The 19,232-nt window shown below is 38.0% G+C and overlaps 3 protein-coding genes across 6 annotated transcripts; 1 reads left to right on the top strand and 2 right to left on the bottom strand.

Annotated features, from left to right (window-relative positions):
• Nucleotides 1–1,122: 1,122 nt before the first annotated feature.
• On the top strand, nt 1,123–15,404 carry LOC127810204 (WAT1-related protein At1g09380). 3 transcript variants are annotated; one of them, XM_052349543.1, is made up of 8 exons: nt 1,132–1,267; nt 12,355–12,549; nt 13,221–13,283; nt 13,404–13,520; nt 13,649–13,901; nt 13,993–14,157; nt 14,287–14,438; nt 14,527–15,404. In XM_052349543.1, the coding sequence occupies exons 2-8, from the start codon at nt 12,365–12,367 to the stop codon at nt 14,780–14,782; spliced, it is 1,191 nt and encodes a 396-aa protein (XP_052205503.1). In that variant the 5' UTR covers nt 1,132–1,267; nt 12,355–12,364; the 3' UTR covers nt 14,783–15,404. The 3 variants fall into 3 exon arrangements, with proteins under 3 accessions (XP_052205504.1, XP_052205503.1, XP_052205502.1); XM_052349542.1 differs by having other exon boundaries at nt 1,151–1,267; nt 12,360–12,549; XM_052349544.1 differs by lacking the exon at nt 12,355–12,549 and having other exon boundaries at nt 1,123–1,267.
• On the bottom strand, nt 2,610–7,259 carry LOC127810202 (pentatricopeptide repeat-containing protein At1g56690, mitochondrial). 2 transcript variants are annotated; one of them, XR_008025383.1, is made up of 2 exons: nt 3,657–7,259; nt 2,610–3,320 (listed from the first exon to the last, which is right to left on the bottom strand). XR_008025383.1 is itself a non-coding variant. In XM_052349538.1 (1 exon), exon 1 carries the CDS (start codon nt 7,008–7,010, stop codon nt 4,899–4,901), a length of 2,112 nt encoding a protein of 703 aa, XP_052205498.1. In that variant the 5' UTR covers nt 7,011–7,259; the 3' UTR covers nt 3,422–4,898. The 2 variants fall into 2 exon arrangements, 1 of the variants encoding a protein (XP_052205498.1); XM_052349538.1 differs by lacking the exon at nt 2,610–3,320 and having other exon boundaries at nt 3,422–7,259.
• A 100-nt stretch (nt 15,405–15,504) lies between the features above and the next one.
• On the bottom strand, nt 15,505–18,623 carry LOC127810205 (ABC transporter I family member 20). Its single transcript, XM_052349545.1, has 7 exons — nt 18,374–18,623; nt 18,155–18,288; nt 17,051–17,170; nt 16,771–16,866; nt 16,514–16,666; nt 16,333–16,410; nt 15,505–16,057 (listed from the first exon to the last, which is right to left on the bottom strand). The coding sequence occupies exons 1-7, from the start codon at nt 18,543–18,545 to the stop codon at nt 15,818–15,820; spliced, it is 993 nt and encodes a 330-aa protein (XP_052205505.1). The 5' UTR covers nt 18,546–18,623; the 3' UTR covers nt 15,505–15,817.
• Nucleotides 18,624–19,232: the final 609 nt, after the last annotated feature.

The raw sequence follows: 19,232 nt of genomic DNA, 5'->3' as shown, positions 1-19,232 counted from the left end.
TTGCAGTAGCAGGCGCGTCACGTAGTTGGCGCCACCATTACGTTATGCCCAACTAATTAATTAACACTAGATTGATCCTTCAGTTTTTTTTTTTTTTTACCAAAATACCCCAGTTTCTTCATGGGCCCAACCCAAGCCCAAGTTAAGCACGCAACTCCATGGCCGACCCATTCTGGTCCACTTATAATCCCACTCCCACGCACTAAGTAAAGAATTAATTAGAAAGAAAAATAATTATTTTATGAGGTTGACTCTCTCAATTTGGATTGTATTATTTATTTATATATATATTTTATTAAAAGTCATTTAGAATATGTCATAATTGAAACGGTAAAAGACAAGTTCAATTTGAACTGAAAATAATTTTATTCTTTGTATTATAATAATATTCAAAGGGAATATCAATTTGACATTTTTCACTTGTGATGATGGTGGGCTCCAACTTAAAAAATAATATTTTTGTAAATTCTATTTATAATTAGTCAGATTAAACAAAGAATAATGAATAGAATGTTTTTTTAATTAAAATTATACTCTTAAGCAATAAATAAAATTCAAAGCTAAAATCTCAAACTTGATTAACCTTTAGTGGTAATTCAAGTATTTGGAAATTTAGAATATTGTGAGATACTGAATTTAATTTTATTTTTATACGAAATTATGCGATCACTTGTGTATGAAGCTCGAGGTTAACGCGCTTGTGTACAGCCAAGTCGGGTCAGGCTGGACCGTCGGGGGTCCCACGTTACAAAAGATACGGAGCCTTGTTAGTCTATATAGGGAAATGGGGGCGTCGCGTCTGTCTGACGGTTGGTGTTTTGGCATCTACTTTGTCTGGCTAGTTGGCATGGAGGAGGAGGAGGAGGCAGGGAGGAGGAAGAGGAAGATGGAGAGTGACGAAGACGACGAAGCGAAGATGAGCAAGTTCTTCGATTTGATTAACCAGACCAGGCAAGCGCACCAGCGAATGGTAGGCAGCGGCGACGAGAAGAAGAGCAAGGACGCCAAGCCAGTCGAGGCTTGGAACCCGTCGTTCCGGCCGGAAGACTTTGCCTCCGCCGCCAGGGAGGGCGGTGATCGGAGTAAAGATTCGCAAGCGAGCCTAGCAGCAGCGAATCCCAATGGAAAAGGAGAAGAAGAAGCGAAAGAGGTAAAAGAAGATAAAGAAGAATCCAAGGAGGGAGACAGAAGTGGAGGCGGTGGCGATGACTTAGATCTCAAGCTGTCTCTGTAGCGGCTCAACAATGGCTCTCCTGGATGTTGAAAAGTAAGAGTATCACAGCAAATAAGTTACACTGAAATTATACTTTCCATAATTTGTCAGAAAATTTTACAGAACAATATCACAGTAGCATTTTAACAGTTGTAAGTCATTTGTCATGTCATTCTGCATTAAAATTTTTATAAGTACACGATTGTGCATTTGTTTAGGGCATCTCCGACTCTTTACCCTAAATTTGAGGTATGACACAATTCCTCTCCAACCCTTTACCAAAGGGATAGTTTATTCTTTTATTTTTTTATTCTAAACATTTTTTTATAATATAAATTATTTACTTATTTATTATATATCAATTTAAATTATTACCTAAAAATTACATAATTAACTTAAAAAATTTAGTTATCAATGATATTAAAAAGTAAAAGCATTACATTTACTATCTCAACTAACAAAACATTACATTGAACATGATAAAATTAAAAAAAATATTATTACAATATTATTAATCAATTATTATTTAATAATTTCTAATTTAGTACATTTATTAATTATTATTCATTAATTGATTATAATTTATTAATATTATTTAAATATTATTAATACTAATAATAAGTATATAAAAATATATAAAGGTGGGATAAAAAGGAATTAAATTTTGTTATAATTAAAATGGGAGGGACAAAGTAGGAATAAACATATTACCCCAAATTTGGGGTCAAGGAATAGTGCAACCCCAAATTTGGGGTAATACTATTCACAACCCTAAATTTGAGGTAGGATTTTAGAGGTGGCTTGGAGAGGATTTTACCCCAAATTTGGGGTTGGGTTGGAGATGTCTTAGTTTGCCAGATGTTCTAAATGATCAGGATGGACAGAATCTTCATAGAAGTTATGAATAAAATGAGGTGTTGGCATAATGTGAAATGTCTTAGTTGGCGGTCCTAGAAATTGAAAGTTTGGAAGAGTAGATAAGGCTTCTCCTCCTCCTCAGGTTGGGTCCCAGCACAGGCTGTCAAGTCACTAACAGAAGTTACAGAAAACACTGAAATAGGCTAGCCTTCGGGGGTTTAGTAATTGGTGTTTTGGTTTCTAAGCTCAGATTTGGGATCAAATAGTAATGATGATTAACTATTTTAAATGGAACTCTGAACTTGTGGCATTCTTTACCTTTCATCAACAGGTTCTCTCATCATCTTTCAAGTGCATGGAGCAAGCAATTTATATAATTTGGATTAGGAAAAGAGAGGAACTCTTGAAAGTAAGCACTGATGAACCCAATAGATTCAGAAGTATAAACTTTTTCCTACTTTAAAGTCCTTCCAAGTCAATCAATACATTTATTTCAGTTAGGGGAAAAGTTGAAAAATTAAGCAGGACCCAGAGGGTTGGTGAATTGAGACCAGCCTGCTGTTTGTTTACAACTCATTAAAATTGTGGACCCGAGTAAATTTTGTGATGTAGTCTAAAGAAGAAAAGTATAACAATATATCAAGACTTAATTCCACTATGTGCGCCAGCGCACCTAAAGAGGAGAAGATTTTAGCAAAAACTTCAGCAGCCACTTTACATGCTTCTTCCTAGTGTATGAAACAAAGACGTGAATTTGAGCACTACTGTTAAAATCCGTTCCCCACAAGATCATAATTCTAAGGCAGCTAGTTGAACATTCTTTGAAAGCAACCACAAATTGGCTGTCAAGCATATACGAACAAAAACAGGCATAATCCGAACATTCGCCAAAAGAAAACAGTGAATTGGTTGTCGTGTGATAAATGTGACAACAAAGTGGCGGCTCTTTGGAATTTTACTTGCTAGTATCAACCCAGAGGTATGAACAGACTGTTATCATGGGAAATATAATTCATGAAGCCCCATGAAAACGGGAAGAAGAGGCTCTAGTAGTTCATGGTGCCCATGCAACTCAAACATGAGCCCTGGCCAAAATAAAAATTATGGAATCCAAAATCATATCTGTAAAACATGCATATAACATGTATTACATCCTTTCCCGTTTACCACCGTGTCGTCCTGTTACCGTGTAGGCATACATGCAAGTATTCTATCTTGGGGAAGACAGGACTCTTGCAAGGAGCAGCACCTATGTGAATCAGATAGATTCAGAATTCAAAATCTCAATGAATAAAAAATAAATTATTCTGTAAGAAATGGAAAATACAAACATTTTCTTATTTTCAATCATTGAAAGAATAAAACTGCACTCCGGATTAATGGGAGATTGATTTTAGTGCTTCCAAATCAACCAACAAATTTATGTTTGTTAAAGCAATACCTTGCAATAAGCAGGGGTGAAGGGTTAGCAAAGGCAGAAAAGATTACAACAGCTTGTATCAAGTTTCAAATTCCAAAGTTTTGCATGCCAATTACTTGGGCCACCTCATAAAAAATGTAGACTCGAATTATTTTGTAATATCACCTGAAGAATGTAGAAGATTTTAGCAAAAAATTGAGCAGTCAGCTGACAGCTCCTAGTGCATGAGATGAACATCCGCCTCAACAAGCTGTTATTTAATGCCTTCCCAGTCAGATCGAACCGTAAGAGCACCTACTTTCAAACATTCTTCAAATTACACCATCAATCGGTCATCAAGCATATGTGTGACAGAAAACAGGCGTCTCTTTGGACTCCTAGCATGCACCAATCTACAGAATTCATAGAACTGTTCACCGTTGGAAATGTTAGTCATCATGCTCCAGGCAGAAGTGAAGACGTAGCCTGGCATCTGTAAAGCTTGGGCCAACCTTACAACAGAATGGTTATGCAGCTGAACTTGCTTCAAAGTGTCTTTGGTTTTTCTTCCCCAAGCATCTTTCTGGAATAGGTGTCATGATCATGTGGCCTTTTTCCCATCTCCATTCCATTTTATCTGTCAGGAATATATGATACGATCTTCTAACCCAGCATCTGAGGTAAGATCCACCAGTAGGACCAATAAGGCTAGACAACATGGTTGATAAATACTGACAACCAGTCCTTCTGCCATTTGAACTTTATCAACATTACTTGCAAAAGCCCATACGAGCCCGAAGTGGTGCCACTATTATCATCCTCAGAACAATCTTGTTCCCTCTGACTTCTGCAATTAATTTTGTAGCAGAATTATAACTCCCTCACAGAGGGGCGTGCCTTGGCAGTAAGGTTGCTATTTGTGATCTTTTGGTAACAAGTTCAAGTTATGGAAATAATCTTTTTGCAAAACAAGAGTAAGACTCCTGTACAAAAATGATCATCATACAGAAAATAGGTTGCTATTCATGGCTGAAGGTCTTTAATAGCCCAAAGAGGAGTCTAAAGACTCAGTTTCCCGAACAAGTGTTGCCAAATAAGGAAGGGTTGAGTTGCAATATCCCCTCTTATACCATCGAACTGGATGGGAGTAATGAAATCAAAATCTTGCATAATTTATGTCTCTCAAGCAACTTTCTTTTCCTAAGTAAATGCCAAGTTATCTTTTCATACTTCAATCTCGTTGTAACAATGTAATAGGTGGTCCAAGTTCAATATTGCCACACTCTTCTTCCAGCCAAGAGAGGCCCCAGAGTAGATAGTTGGCCTTGTCAAGATTAATCATCTGCTGAAGGGGATATATGCATGTGCATACCCAGAAGACCAGAATCTGGTCTTAAAGTCCATTAAATGATGTCAGCTTCAGTGCAATCACCAATAGTCCCTGCATGAACATGAGCCATCCTTGAAGTGATGGAATCTGTTAGCATCCCTCAATATGATTTCTCGACCAGTGACCTTTGCTATTAATTTGATTGCAGAGTGGCAATCCCCACAAACTCGAAGGTTCTTCATTACCCGAATAGGCATTCCTTTGTGGACCTTTATAAGTCCATATGCCACAGCAAGTTTCTCACTATGATGCCCCAAGCTATGCACCTTTTCTTCTTCATCTAGATCATGAAGCACAAAGGTAGCATCAGGAGAATACCCAGCTTCTCTTAACAAGCCACCTAGTTTCTCCAACATCCTCATGATCATCGAATGCTCAGGGTGGGGCATGCTTTCTCCTCCAGTAAACATATGCACTTTCTTCTCCACTTCAATCCAGCTACAACCAGGTTTCTTGCTCACCTTCCTCGACCTCATGCATTTCCTCAACTCTGCAACATCAGCCCATCTACCTCTTGATGCATATAAGTTTGATAGCAAGATATAGGGCCCAGCATTTCTAGGCTCAAGCTGTAAAAGTTTTTTGGCTGCAACTTCAGCCAAATCCATGTTCATGTGTGTCCTACACGAACCCATTAAGGAACCCCAAACAATAGCATCTGGTTCAACAGGCATTTTTTCAATTAAATTCATTGCCTCGTTTAAACGACCAGCTCGACCTAGCAGATCAACAACACAAGCATAATGTTCACTTTTTGGGTCCACCAGATACTTGGTTTCCAGAGATTCAAAAATTTCAAGTCCTTCCTGAACCTTCCCCGTGTAGCTACAAGCTGAGAGAACTCCAATAAAAGTAACATCATCTCCTGCGATGCCTGAAGTGTGCATTTCATTGAATACCTTTAAGGCTTCTTCTCCTAAACCATGTTGCGCATAACCTGTAATCATGGCATTCCACATAACAGTATCCTTATGAGGAAATTTGTCAAAGACCTGTTCTGCCTTAACCAGATCACCACATTTAATGTACATAGTGATCAAAACTGAGGAAACATACACATCAGAATCAAATTGGGACCTAAACAACTGCGCATGCACCTGTCTACCATGATCAAGGCTAGCCAAGGTAGCACAAACAGACAGAATACTAACTAGGCAAGGGAAATTAGCTCGAACTCCTTTTCTTTGCATGAGGGAAAACAAATTAAGTGCTTCCAATTCAAACCCTTTACGTTCATAAACCTTTATCATTGCACTCCAAGTCCCATCATCCCTCTCCCTCATTCGATCAAATATTTTCCTCGCTTTGAAAACCTCCCCGTTTTGGCCAAATCCAAGTATCATCGCATTGCAAGCAATGACAGACTTCACAGGAATTGCATCGAAAAGCTCAGATGCCTCCTCAATCCTTCCACAATGAGTGTAACCCATCAGCATTGCCGTCCAGGAGACCTCATTCTTCTCTGGCATCACCTCAAAAAGCTTCCTAGCCACATCCACCTGTTGATTTTGTGCATAACCAGAAACCATAGTAGTCCAGGAAATCACATTACGGCGGGGCATGCCATCAAAAAGCTCACGGGCTTCAACCATACGACCTTCCTGACAGTATCCACCTATCATATTCGTCCTAGCAACCACATCCTTCACCGGCATCATGTCAAATAGCCTGCGAGCCTCATCAACCCTACCAACTTGAATCAAACCGCCCAACATCACAGTCCACGACACAACATTCTTCTCTGGCATCTGCCAGAAAAGCGATTCCGCCTCAGAGATCAACCCCTCCTCCACATACCCTCTGACCATAGCAGTCCAAGAAACAACATTTCTTTCGGGCATTTCATCAAACACCTTCCGAGCTTCCTTCACCATTCTATTCTTGACATACCCAGAGAGTAAACCGTTCCAAGAAACGGTGTTTCGCTCCAGCATGCTATCAAACAGCCGCCGAGCTTCACGGGGTTGCTTGTTCTGGAAGTACCCAGCAACTATAGAGTTCCAGGAAGCAACACTCTTGAAGGGAATTTCATCGAAAACCGTCCGAGCATTCTCAATTTGCCCCAGACGGGCGTACCAAGAAATCCGAGAATTAGCAGAAACGGGACCGGTCGTGCAGAATGTTCGTTTCCGGATTAACTGAAACAGCATTGAAAGGCGATAAACAAAAAAACTACCCAGATGAACAACACGACGATCGATCGAAATTTTCAAAGTTTTAGAGGATGATTCGCTAGGTTTTGTCACACCCAACAGTCGGATTTAGGGAAAGCAATTCCATACGATGAAATGACAAGCTCTGTCAAAACTTATTGGAAGATTCAGATTAACTTAGCAAAGAGAGCCGTACTGGGGAGCTGATTTGTAAAATCAGAAGAAAACTTAATACATGAATAGTAAACCGTAGTAGGCGAAAGCGACAATGTTATCCTGGTCATTTTTTTTTTTTCGTAATTTTATATATTTTTTGTGTGATTATTTAATTTTTTTTATTTTGATTTGGCCCATAGCACAAATCAACCTTGACCCAATTCAGAAAGCCCAAAAACAGCTCGGCTCACGGCCTAATCTTGGCCCTACGCCAGTTTGCAACAACCATCATTCCCACTAAATGATGAATATTCTTGTGCTTTATTCAGATCCCGTCTTCATTAATAACAAATCACATCCACATTTAATGAAAGTCTTGTCGATACCATGCCACCGTCAAGGAGCTTCATTGACGCTGGATATTTAGTCTCATCACCCTATAACGCTCGATACAAGTATGCATGTAGGAGGACTTCTCCTCCTCTTATATAAATCAACTTTATCAAAAAATAATGTATGTTCTTTTCAAGCCTATTGACTTTGTTACTTTAATCTCTTATTTACTTGAGTATTAGAGTGTTTGTAAATACCAGTCACCCCTTGTCGTGCCAATCGTCGGAGTCCATTCCTTATCTTTGTAAGCTCACGTCCGACCACTCCTTTGGGTCGAAAGGAACATGATTATACCACTATATTTATATTTTCGATTCAATTTAACCTTTGTATTGTGATCATTTTTTCATGTGACAATTTAAATTTTTTGTTGTTTAGATTATATTTTTTATTTATGTTTTCGAGTTAATTTAATTTCTACACTTTAATGTGTAAAAAGAAAAAGTAAAATGAGATGAAGTACACGAGATAAAGTATAGATTTAAGGGTATAATTAAAATAATAAAATATTTAGATAATTATTTAATAAAAATATATGAAAATAGAAGGGCAAAAATATGACTTTCCCTCGACATGTTAGGTGAATCTTTAATATTAATGATTAAATTATATATAATTATTAATAATTAATTAATCATTAATGTTAAGTGTCACAAGTACAATGTGATCCCAACATTAATTTAAAATCATTGGAAACCTAAGCCCCAATGTGGTACCTCTAGGTTTTGCTAGCCATATGATTGATTTCCTAATTAGCCCTAGAAAAATCTAATAACTAATTATCTGTTTTCTTGATATGGAAGAAGAATCCATCAATGTAGCTTCCATAATTAATGACCCATGATTTGTAGCTATCAAGCAAAAAAAAAAAAAAAAAATTGACCTCTTCTTGTTACAAAGTAAGGGATCTCGTGTATCTAAAAATAATAATGTCTTAATGGTCGATTTTGAGCAATTTGGAAAGTATTTTTCAAATTATATCACCAATGATTGTTTGATTACTTTCTCAAATTACTCAAATCATAGTTTAATAGTTTTAGGAAGGTAAGAAACATAATCATTAAAGTTCAAAAATTAGTACACAGTGCTTGTAGACATACGTCGAGTGGTTGGATGAATAATATATCAGTGTTAATTTGATGGGTTATGATTTGATCTTTGTTTTGCATAAGGGCCAAAAATCCAACTTACAATTTAGTTCCCCTAGAGTAATCTAGAGCACAAACACCGAATGCCGTGCAAAAACGACCATCTCAAGAATTAGTACACGATCAAACATATTAAAACAATTTCATAAAATTTCAAAAATTAAAAAACACACCCTTACGGGTATGGTGCAGTAGTAAAGCACTTAGAATTTCACATAAAGTATTGGAGTTTATATTCTTGTGGTGACTTAGAAGACAAAATTATTACTGGAAGATAATATTTAACTGGAATGCAGTAGTAAGATTGGAAGACAAATCTTGTATGGATTGCATTGAATGTCCAGCTATAACTATGTATAGACTATATTCGCATCCAAATTTATTCGAGAGGTGCATTAGGGAGAAAGGTCACCCACTCTTAGCGATTAATTAGGTCAGGCGAAACTCAAACATCTCATGTGAATAAAAAAAAATGAACTAAAGAGAATGAATCATCAATTTTATATATCGATTTACTAAATTATGAAACCCAAATCGATTGCTATGGTCGATTTTTCAAGCCAACTCTCGTAAAGAATCGTGGTTTAACGATTTGGACCCATTGGATGTGGGTGACTAAATTTTTTTTTTACCCAGAAATGTATGGAGAAAGCTAATAAAGTGAATTAGTGAGCCACCAAAATGGGATTTGGCACGAGAAAAATGAAGAAGCTAGCTAGAGATTACATGGGCTGATGATGCAATAATATTACAATAATACTCCATGGGGGCAACTCAAAGCTTCACAATTTCCATGTGATGGTCTCATGTTTTTCTTCTTCTCCATACGCCATATATATATATATATATATATGATATGAACCCACTTTGCAGTTTATTCACGAGAGGGAAGAGAAGAGTTCTCTGTGACATTTGCCTGCCAAAGAGAGTTTTCTTGGGCTTTGATTTGATTGAACTCCTAATCAATCATTCATGGTTGGAATTTGGAACTTCCTACCCCTCTCTCTCTCTCTCTCTCTCTCTCTCTCTCTCTCTCTCTCTCTCTTTATATATATATATATATATATTATCAATGCATGCTAAACATGCATTGATTGAGGTCCATTTGAAGCCACTTAGTTTGATTATACCACCTTAATTAATTAATTGATATTATAATTAATAATCATGCTAGATATACATCATTTTTGTACATTTTAGACTACATAAAAGGGTATTATAACTAAAATACCTCTTGCCTCCATGCGTCTCACGCGCCTCATGAGGGATATTTTTATCATTAGTACACCTTTGTGTAGTCTAAGGTGTACATAAAGGTATACCAATAATATTATTCTATAATTAATCAGTTTTAATCAATTGAGACTCATAATTAATAACTTCATTAGTCAAAAAATTACTAATTTACATAGTCCTCGAGGGACCCACTCTCCCGAAGACTCTTCGGACTCTCAACCATTTGAAGACTCGAGACATTCATCTCTCTTTCTTGGACAACGGATGGAGTTTAGTCGTATGTACTTTGGTCTCTCGAATAAAGAATTGAGTTATTCTCCGACCAGACACTTGCCAACACCACTTGTCGGAATAGATCTTATTCCTGACTTTTCGGTCAGATTTTGTTGAACTATTATCTAAGACAAATAAATTTTAATTGTTGTATCCCTATAACAACTTAGGATGCCAAAACATATTTAGTATCATTTTTTATCAATGAGATACGATATTTAATTACAATTATAAATCAAGAAAAAGAAAATAAAGTAAAAGAAATTAGACATATAATATATACATATATATATATTATGATTCGTTGTATATAAAGGTTTTAATTGTGAGCTAGGATGAGTAGACGTCTAAATTGTCTTTATCAAGGAGGGCACAGGAAATTAGCCTGGATTTGTGGAAGAGTTTTGTCTAAATGTAGAAATATTAAATGTGCCAACATCTAATATAATAATAATAAAACAATATATATATATATATATACGTATATATATATGTTGCTTACAAGTGAAGTTGGGATGGTATTGTATCCATTTAGATAAAAGAGAATGAACATCTCTTTAGATAAAACTTTAGAAATACCTGAATTTTATTTTGGGGTATTCAAAAAATTTAGTGTATGGTAAAAGTCGGCCAAATCAAACTAAATCAGATTGAACTGGTTGATTTTTTTTTTTTTGCGATCTAAAACGATTTGGGGCCGTACAAACCGCATGATTTGCAGTTTGTACAGTTGAGGTTCGATTTTAAATTAAATCATCTAAAAAAATATAAAAATATATATATTATATAACACCTCAACAGTTCAACAAATTATAAAATTAAAAAAAAACCAACAACCCAATACGGTGGATTTTTTCTTAATAGAAAAAAAATATTATTATAAAAATCACCCAACAGTCCTACAACCCTTATTATTATAAAAATTACCCTATATTTTTATAATAATATATAACGGGTTTATAATAATATATAACTATTCTATCTAATATTTTTATAATAGGTTATAAATTCTAACAAGTTATAATAATATATTATATATTGCTAATATATTATTTTCAAATCGTGGTAAACAGCACTAACGGTTTGGCGTGTTAAAAATAGTTCAGACCCTAATTTCAATACAAAGCAACACAATTATATTGAGTTCTCTTGGCTCACATGGAACTCGTTAATTATATATAAATATTTTTGGGGACTAACTTAAATAGGTAACAAACAAGAAGGGAAATATTATAGAGATATATACAGAAAAGAAGAGGAGAGAAGAGACAAGAAGAGAGGGGAGAATGGCGAGGGATACAGATCACAGAGTCTATCCCAACCACTAACAAGTATATATGCAAGCGAGTGAGGTTGGGATTGTTAGGGAACCCAACTGCAATGGCCATGAACTGAAATCATGATGAGGATAGCAACAAGCAACTCCCACCTGATGATGATGATGATGATAAAGAAATTATTAACATGGAAATGGAAAGAAGATATGGCAAAGCTCTTTCAGATGCTATATATCTTTTGTTACATTGCAGTAAAGAATGTAAAAATTAAACTAAGGCAACCCACCCCAGCCCTGAATGATTGATCCATTTAAGCAAGGCATTCCATTTGGGGCACAACTGTCCAAAGTGTATATACATATTAATCAAAAAAGATCAGAAAATTAATTAATCAGCAACGAATTAACGTCATGATCTGAGGAGGCTTTGAGAATGGAACAAATATTGTTTGCGAGACCCATAATTTATCTGTTAGTCGGTCCCATTCTCTATGGGTCCATTTAGTCTGTGACGTGTCACGAAATCAATGAATTGTTGGAATTTGGTGGGCTGGCACACACCCAATATTAACTGAAAGTAGGCAGCTTTTATGAAGAAGCTCTCTCTTGATGATGAGGAGTTACAAGAAATCTTGGCTTTCTTGCTCTCTTTTGTACATAAATATGGCCCTCTTCTTTGGACCAATTGATATCTATATATATATATTAATTAGATTTCTTCTGTTTCACCTTAATTTCATTCATTCGTTCATCTTCATTTCATTCATTATTAGTTCATATATTTATATACATATATATTCGTCTCTTCAATTCCCCTAGCTATATATATAAGCGCATTAATTCCTCTTCCTCTCTCAAGTTAAGGAGCCATGGCCGTCGGCGGTGGCAGCTTCTTGCCATTCTTGACCATGGTTCTTGTGCAGTTGGGCTATGCCGGCATGAACATTCTCTCCAAACTCGCCATGGATTCCGGCATGAACCCTCTCGTCCACGTCGCTTATCGCCAAATCTTCGCCGCCATTATTCTTGCTCCCTTGGCTTTCTTCCTAGAAAGGTACGTACGTACATAGTACCCCCCCAGCAGCTCCAATTTTCTTTTCCTCTCTCAGCTCGGAGGACTGGTTTTCTTTTATATATAAATATTTCTTGTGTTTAAGCCACCCAATTCATCAACTTTTCATCTCTTCTTCTTCTTCTTCTTCATCATCATCATCAGCTTCATCTTGTTAATGGATTGTGTGTTTGTTTGAGTGCATGTTAACGAACTGGTTTGTGGGTTCTTGGCACGCACTCGTCACGTGCCAGGTGAATCAAGTGGGGGGCCTGCAGGTTTCACACACGTGATTTATTTGTTTTCTTCTCAAAGATTGTGATAACTTCCACTCAAGTCCTACGTATGCATGCATGAATATATATATATATATATATGGCTTTCGTGCACAGTATCGTGTTAATTAGTTGGTGTAACTGAGCCTGTCACAATTGCCAAAATTGGCAACAAATTAATTATAATGCTTTGCAAAGGGAAATTTCTTTGCTTAAAGGAGTGTACCAACCCTAGAAGAAGCTCACAACCCCTGGATATTTCTTTAGCTTCAAAGAGGAAAAATAGGGAATTAATGATTACCCATGATACATATACATACATGTATCCTATTATAATTACATAATAAAATGGCATGATACGTCTAATCTTTTGCAGATTTTATGCATTTCTTTGTGCAGGAAAACGAGGCCTAGGATGACACTTCCCATTCTCTTTGAGATGTTCTTATCTTCCATTTTTGGGTGAGTCCTCAACCTCCCATTCTCTCCAAACGCTTAGCCCGATTAAGAAGATTTCGGATTAATTCCCATTTTAGTTCTGAAAGATTCACAGACTAATATATTGATCCTTGCATGCTGCAGGGCAACCACGAATCAAGTTCTTTACTTTGTGGGGCTACGAAATTCGACTGCAACAGTCGCCTGCGCCTTGTCGAACTTGCTGCCAGCCTTCACCTTCATACTCGCTGTTCCATTCGGGTACCCCCTGGCATATATTTTCCTGTTTTTATCCTTAATTTAGCTTTCCAATTGAATTGAATGTATTACTATGTATAGTTCACATTAATATCAATGTAACAAAGACTAGCGGTACTAATGTTTGGTAGGCTGGAAAGAGTGATAATCAAGAGTAGGCCAGGGCAAGCCAAGGTATTGGGGACAATTGTTTGTGTGGGCGGAGCCATATTACTGTCATTCTACCATGGAAGCCCAATTTTTGGACAATCAAGCCTTCACTGGAGATATGCAGAGAACCTGCAGGGAAAAGGGAGATCCAGCAGCCATGCCAACAACTTCATCTTAGGCCCCTTTCTACTCATAACCAGCACCATTTCTTGGGCAGTATGGTTCATCATCCAAGTAAGCGAACAAGTACTACTATTCTCGTAATTAAGGGTGACTTCTTCGTTGATCGTTCGTAGTGAGTTCTTTCGTGTATGATTTCATGCAGGCGAGGATGAACGACAAGTTTGCAGCTCCTTACACAACCTCGGCGCTAATTTGCTTCATGGCCAGCATCGAGTGTGTGATAATTGGCCTCTTCGTGAAACATGACATAGCGGCATGGTCGCTCCTCAAGCCGCCCAGTATCAGACTTGTTTCCAGTCTCTATGCCGTACGTATCCTTAGTTCAAAGCTAGTTTAGCTCGAAATCTTGACAATAATCCAATTGGGAGTACTTCTTTTTCAATGTCCAAATGAATTCATTAGTTAATTCGAAGCTGGTGACTACTGGTTTTCTCAGGGTGTTGTGTCTACTGCACTAGCACTATGCCTCATGTCATGGTGTATCCAAAGGAAAGGTCCTCTCTATGTCTCAGTATTCAGTCCCTTGCTGCTCGTGATAGTGGCCGTCTTCAGCTGGGCACTGCTCGATGAAAAGTTATACGTGGGAACGTACGTTTAATTAACTTTCTAGTGAGATAAAAGCTTTGATATGTTGTTGTTGAAGTAAAGCATCGGGTTTATGTGGTTTCCTTATCAGTGTTGTAGGGTCTCTTCTGATTGTCTTGGGGCTCTATGGTGTTCTCTGGGGGAAGAACAGAGAGAAGAATGCAGCAAACAACGCCGAGGATGGAGAGGAAGTGAAGGACTTGGAATTGCAGTTTCCCAATGCCAATGGAGTAGTGAAGAACATGGACTTGCAGTTTTCTGAGCTCTCAAATGGCAATGGAGTGAAGGAGGAGTTGGAATTGAAGTTTTCTGAGCTTTCGAATGGCAATTTGCCCGCGACAAACTAGGCGAAGAAGAAATGGGATCCGCGAGTAACTATGTACCTCAGATGATCAGATCAGTATGCAATCAAGTCTCTGGTTCTGCAATGGCTTCTCTAACACCGAGTGTGGCAAATTCTCTAGGAGAGAGCCTGGTAGAGAGAGAGAGAGATGAAGGAATTATCATGCGAAGGGCATTCAGATTTTAATTAGAACTTTCTTTCCTCATGATCTTGTTTGCCTCTTGAGGGTTTGGTGGGCAAGCACTAGATCCAAATAGTGAGATGCTCTGCACATATGAGCAATATCCAAAGATCCATGAGGAGCATATATGTCTGGTCCGGGTCCATTTATAAATGGATCTGGTCTGGCCAAGATCCAACCTGTTGATAAGCCTACACGCACTTGCAAGTAGGGCATGGCATGCTTCCTAAGTCTACAAACAAGACCATAACTTTTACTGCAAACTCTAACAAACTCACAAGACACTGCATTCCTTGTAATATTCCCAATAAACAAGTTCACAAAAGGCCACATTGCCCACAGCCAAGATTACACAAGTTCACATGACCACTTTGTCCGTAGTCCAAATAAATGTAACATTACAAGTTAACAATGCAGAAGTCCATAAGTTCAAGGGCTTATCCTCCGAGCCATGAATTATTCTTTATTATCAATCCTGTAGGCTCATCAAGAACTAAGTAACCTACCTTCAATATATAAGAATTTTGTGCATAATGGACCGATGACCGTAATGCAACAGTTTCATCAGAATGCAAGAAACATATATTTCGGGTATTACAATTCAGCAGCCAATGTAACTAATGGTACTGGGAAGTACTATTTCCTGTAAGGGATGATAAATGATCTATCATGATTCATGATAGTTATTCTTAACCAAGAGGTTTTATATATAGAGGAGGGTTACTAATTACAGCAACAATGGTATTACGGCATTACCGATTATAAGACCTGAGGGACACATTAATCATGTAGGAGGTGCAAACCACTTGTTGTACCTTAATCATTCCAGGCATGGAGCAGATTTTGGGTTGAATTGAATTATTGTCTGAGAACCCTGTTTGAGCTGAACACGAAATTCTCTTCACCAGCAATGGTGGAATGCAGCCTTCCTGCAGCCCACCCATTGTTCATTGCACGGACGTGCGCACGGGCTGGATCCCCAGTCACACGGCTGCCCTCGACATGCTTTTCAAATTCCGGAAGACCGTTTGCCTTCCTTTCTTTCCTTCTCTTCCTCTCCTCGTCTCTTTCTTTCCGCAGCCAGCGCTCCACTGTTCTCTGCAAACCAAAACCCCAAAGAGGCACGGCCACGTCAACTCCCAATCTAGCAGATAAAAAAGACTCAATAACAAAGAGATACACCGGCACGAAATGGATAGCATAGAGAAAATTACAAGGGAATTGTGAGAGACCCAGTTACCAATCAACGTGTACAGTGAACCAATTATGTTAGTAACGTTAAGCACTCAATTTAACAAGACTTGTGAATAACAAATTAACTAGGCTGCCACGCACAGAACTCCGTTAAGTTCTGAAAGAGCGGACAAACTCACCATAAGTGACAAATTGCTGATCTCATTAACTTTATGCATTGGCATTGATAGTTGCAATTTCCCATGAGCAACATAAACCTAAAAGGACCACAGATTTTGACAATAAACAGGATGTGAGAACGCCACTGAAATTTGGATTTTAGTTGCAAAAATATTCACAAAACAAGGAGAGAACACATACAATATGTGATGGCCAATCCTCAAGACCATCAAAGATATGTGTTGCATATATAATTGTAGCACCTCGCTCTTCACATTCCTTTCTAAGAAACTTGAGCAGGTCGGCCCTTGCAAGCACATCAAGGTCCACTGTAATCTCATCGAGAAGAAGCACCTATATGAACAGTTACCTTAACACAAAGGCTTTATCTAGGATAGAATAGTCTATGGTGGTTAGAGATCAGCAAAAAGCTCAGACATTATGCAAAATTGAGATACCTTGAATGGCTTTAAGAGACCCATGCAGATCTGCACACGTCTTCTTTGACCATCAGATGCTCTGTGCATTCTCCATGATAGATCAATACCTAACACCTAAAATGCACCAAAAGAAGACAATAACTCATTAACAGACATTCCCCGGCATTGCTGCTTGAGAACCATGCCCAAGTTTTTGAAGAAATAATTGGCAACAGAATGTCTATGTTATCACAAAAATGGCAGAAAGACTCATTAATATTATTTAATCTACAAATTTGAAAGGTTTTCCATTTCTCACCTTAATGAGTTCAGTTCTTCTCTGAGGATCAATTCCAGAAACCCCAAAAATCATCTTCTCAGCAGAAACATCCATTTGTATTGGCACCTCAAAGCCAGCAAAAGCAACCTCTCGCCTCCACTGAGAAAAAGAAGACTTCCAATCAGAAACAATTCATTATCAGTGCCAATGTAGGAAAAGCCACGGCCGATGGTGGTTTTCATCATTTCTTCCTACAACATGCTTTAGTAATTCCCTTCTGAAGGGTAGAAAATAAAAGGAATACAGTGCAAAAAAAAAAAAAGGGAAACAAAACTCTCACTACAAAGTTATAACAACTCAAGCCTTAGTCAGGAAAATCCAGATGAGAAAGAAGCTTGAAACACTTTCCTCTTTAATGCTTTATTTCAACTAATATTCGGAACTTTTTTTGACAAGCGAGTATATGGAAACAAAGACACTCTCCTATAAAGAAGTACGAGTAGGAAACCAGATACTGCAGCTAATTGGAGCTACGAAAAGAGGATCATTCAAGAACTATACAACGGGGAATAAAGAAAAAGTTGTGTACTCCCCCAGCCACAGAAGAAAGGTCGATAAAATGATGATCCCCTTCAAAATAAAAACAGAGCTTACTCTCAAACACCCTCCCTCCTATTTCTTTCCTCTATAAGTTGGAAAATTCTTAGATCATTTACGTGAGAAGTGACTTGGAAATTAACCAAACAGATAAAAAGAAAACAATTGCATTCAATTTCATCAACTAACTTCACTGGAAGAAGGAACTAGGAAACCAGATGTAAATCTTTGTAGAAGCAAATTTTGTGAGACTGAATCAGTTTCCCAGCACGTAAGAAAAATATAAAAGAATTCCATCAAGCAATCAACCTTAAATTCACAGTTTAAAGCAATTAACGTTATCCCATGAAGACATTTCACACAAATTCACAGGCGCTTTTCCTACCGAGCAACCACCAGCTGAATTACAGCCTCCATTTATGCAATTACTCACAGATCAATCAGAAATTTAGAACTGAAGCAAGATAAGAAAATCAACTATAGATGTATACCAATAGATAAATCATCAAAACGGTGAATGGTTAGAATGCAAGATAGAAACCAAACCTCTCCACCGAGGTAACAGAGATCACCGGAAGACGTCAAAAACGTGTCGTGAAACGCCGATCTCCCAAGCACGCGAACCATGTCAGGCTCCACCATGTGCTTCCCTCCGAGAATCTTGAGAATCGTCGTTTTCCCTAACCACAACCAAAAACTAAACCTATCGATAGCGAGAATTTCGGGATTTAATTTCTCGGTGAGGGTGCTAAAATGGGAACGAACCGGCGCCATTGGAGCCGACGAGGAGGCAGCGATCGCCGGCGTGGAGAGTGAGGGAGAAGCCGTCGATGAGGGGGGCGGAGCCCGGCGGAGGATGGCCGTCTATGCCGGGGTAGGTGAAACTGAGATCGTTGATCTCCACCGTCGGATTGGGAGAAGTCTCTTTCACCGCCATTGATTATTGTGGACGGGAAACTTGGGAGGTTCCCAGAGGTGCAGTTGGCTTTAACTGTGCTACTAACCGAGTTAGTTGGACCGACTGCGAATCGTGGCTCACTATTGGTCGCTAATGCAATAAGGTACTGTTTGTTAGTTGGACCGACTGCGAAATCGTCGTGGCTCACTGTTGTCGCTGATTACTGTTTGTTAAAATAAATTAAATAAATTTATATGAAGATAAAATTTAAATATTTTTTAAATTAATATATGAAATGGTTATGATAAAATTTAAAAATATTCTAAGATTTTTATTAAATTATTTATTAAATTTTTTAAAATACACTTGTCGACGTTTGATTTCGGCCGACCGTGATTCGTTTTGGGCCGCGGTGAGTCAATCCAAAAAAATACCGAGAAGGAAGGAAGAAAACCCCCCCCTCCCCCAAAGTTCCAAGCGTGTACACCAGAATCTTTTACGTGGTTCGGCCAGAACGATACCTAGTCCACGGCCGCCATCTGATTATTCTCCCAGAGTGGCGGTATCTGATTATTCTTTTCTGTCCCTCCTCTTTGCTCCTCATGGCCCCATTTATTTCCATTTTTCTTGAGGGACTTTTACAATCTAGATAATATATAAAAATACAGTGTTTGTATAATGGGGGACAAATAGTTCTTACCGCCTTCGCAAGACCGGGAGTGGGAT

This window comes from Diospyros lotus, chromosome 9, assembly GCF_014633365.1.
Source record: "Diospyros lotus cultivar Yz01 chromosome 9, ASM1463336v1, whole genome shotgun sequence".
Classification (NCBI taxonomy): domain Eukaryota; kingdom Viridiplantae; phylum Streptophyta; class Magnoliopsida; order Ericales; family Ebenaceae; genus Diospyros; species Diospyros lotus.
The sequence above is the reverse complement of the archived record's forward strand: the minus strand, read 5'-3'. Positions and strand labels throughout refer to the sequence as shown.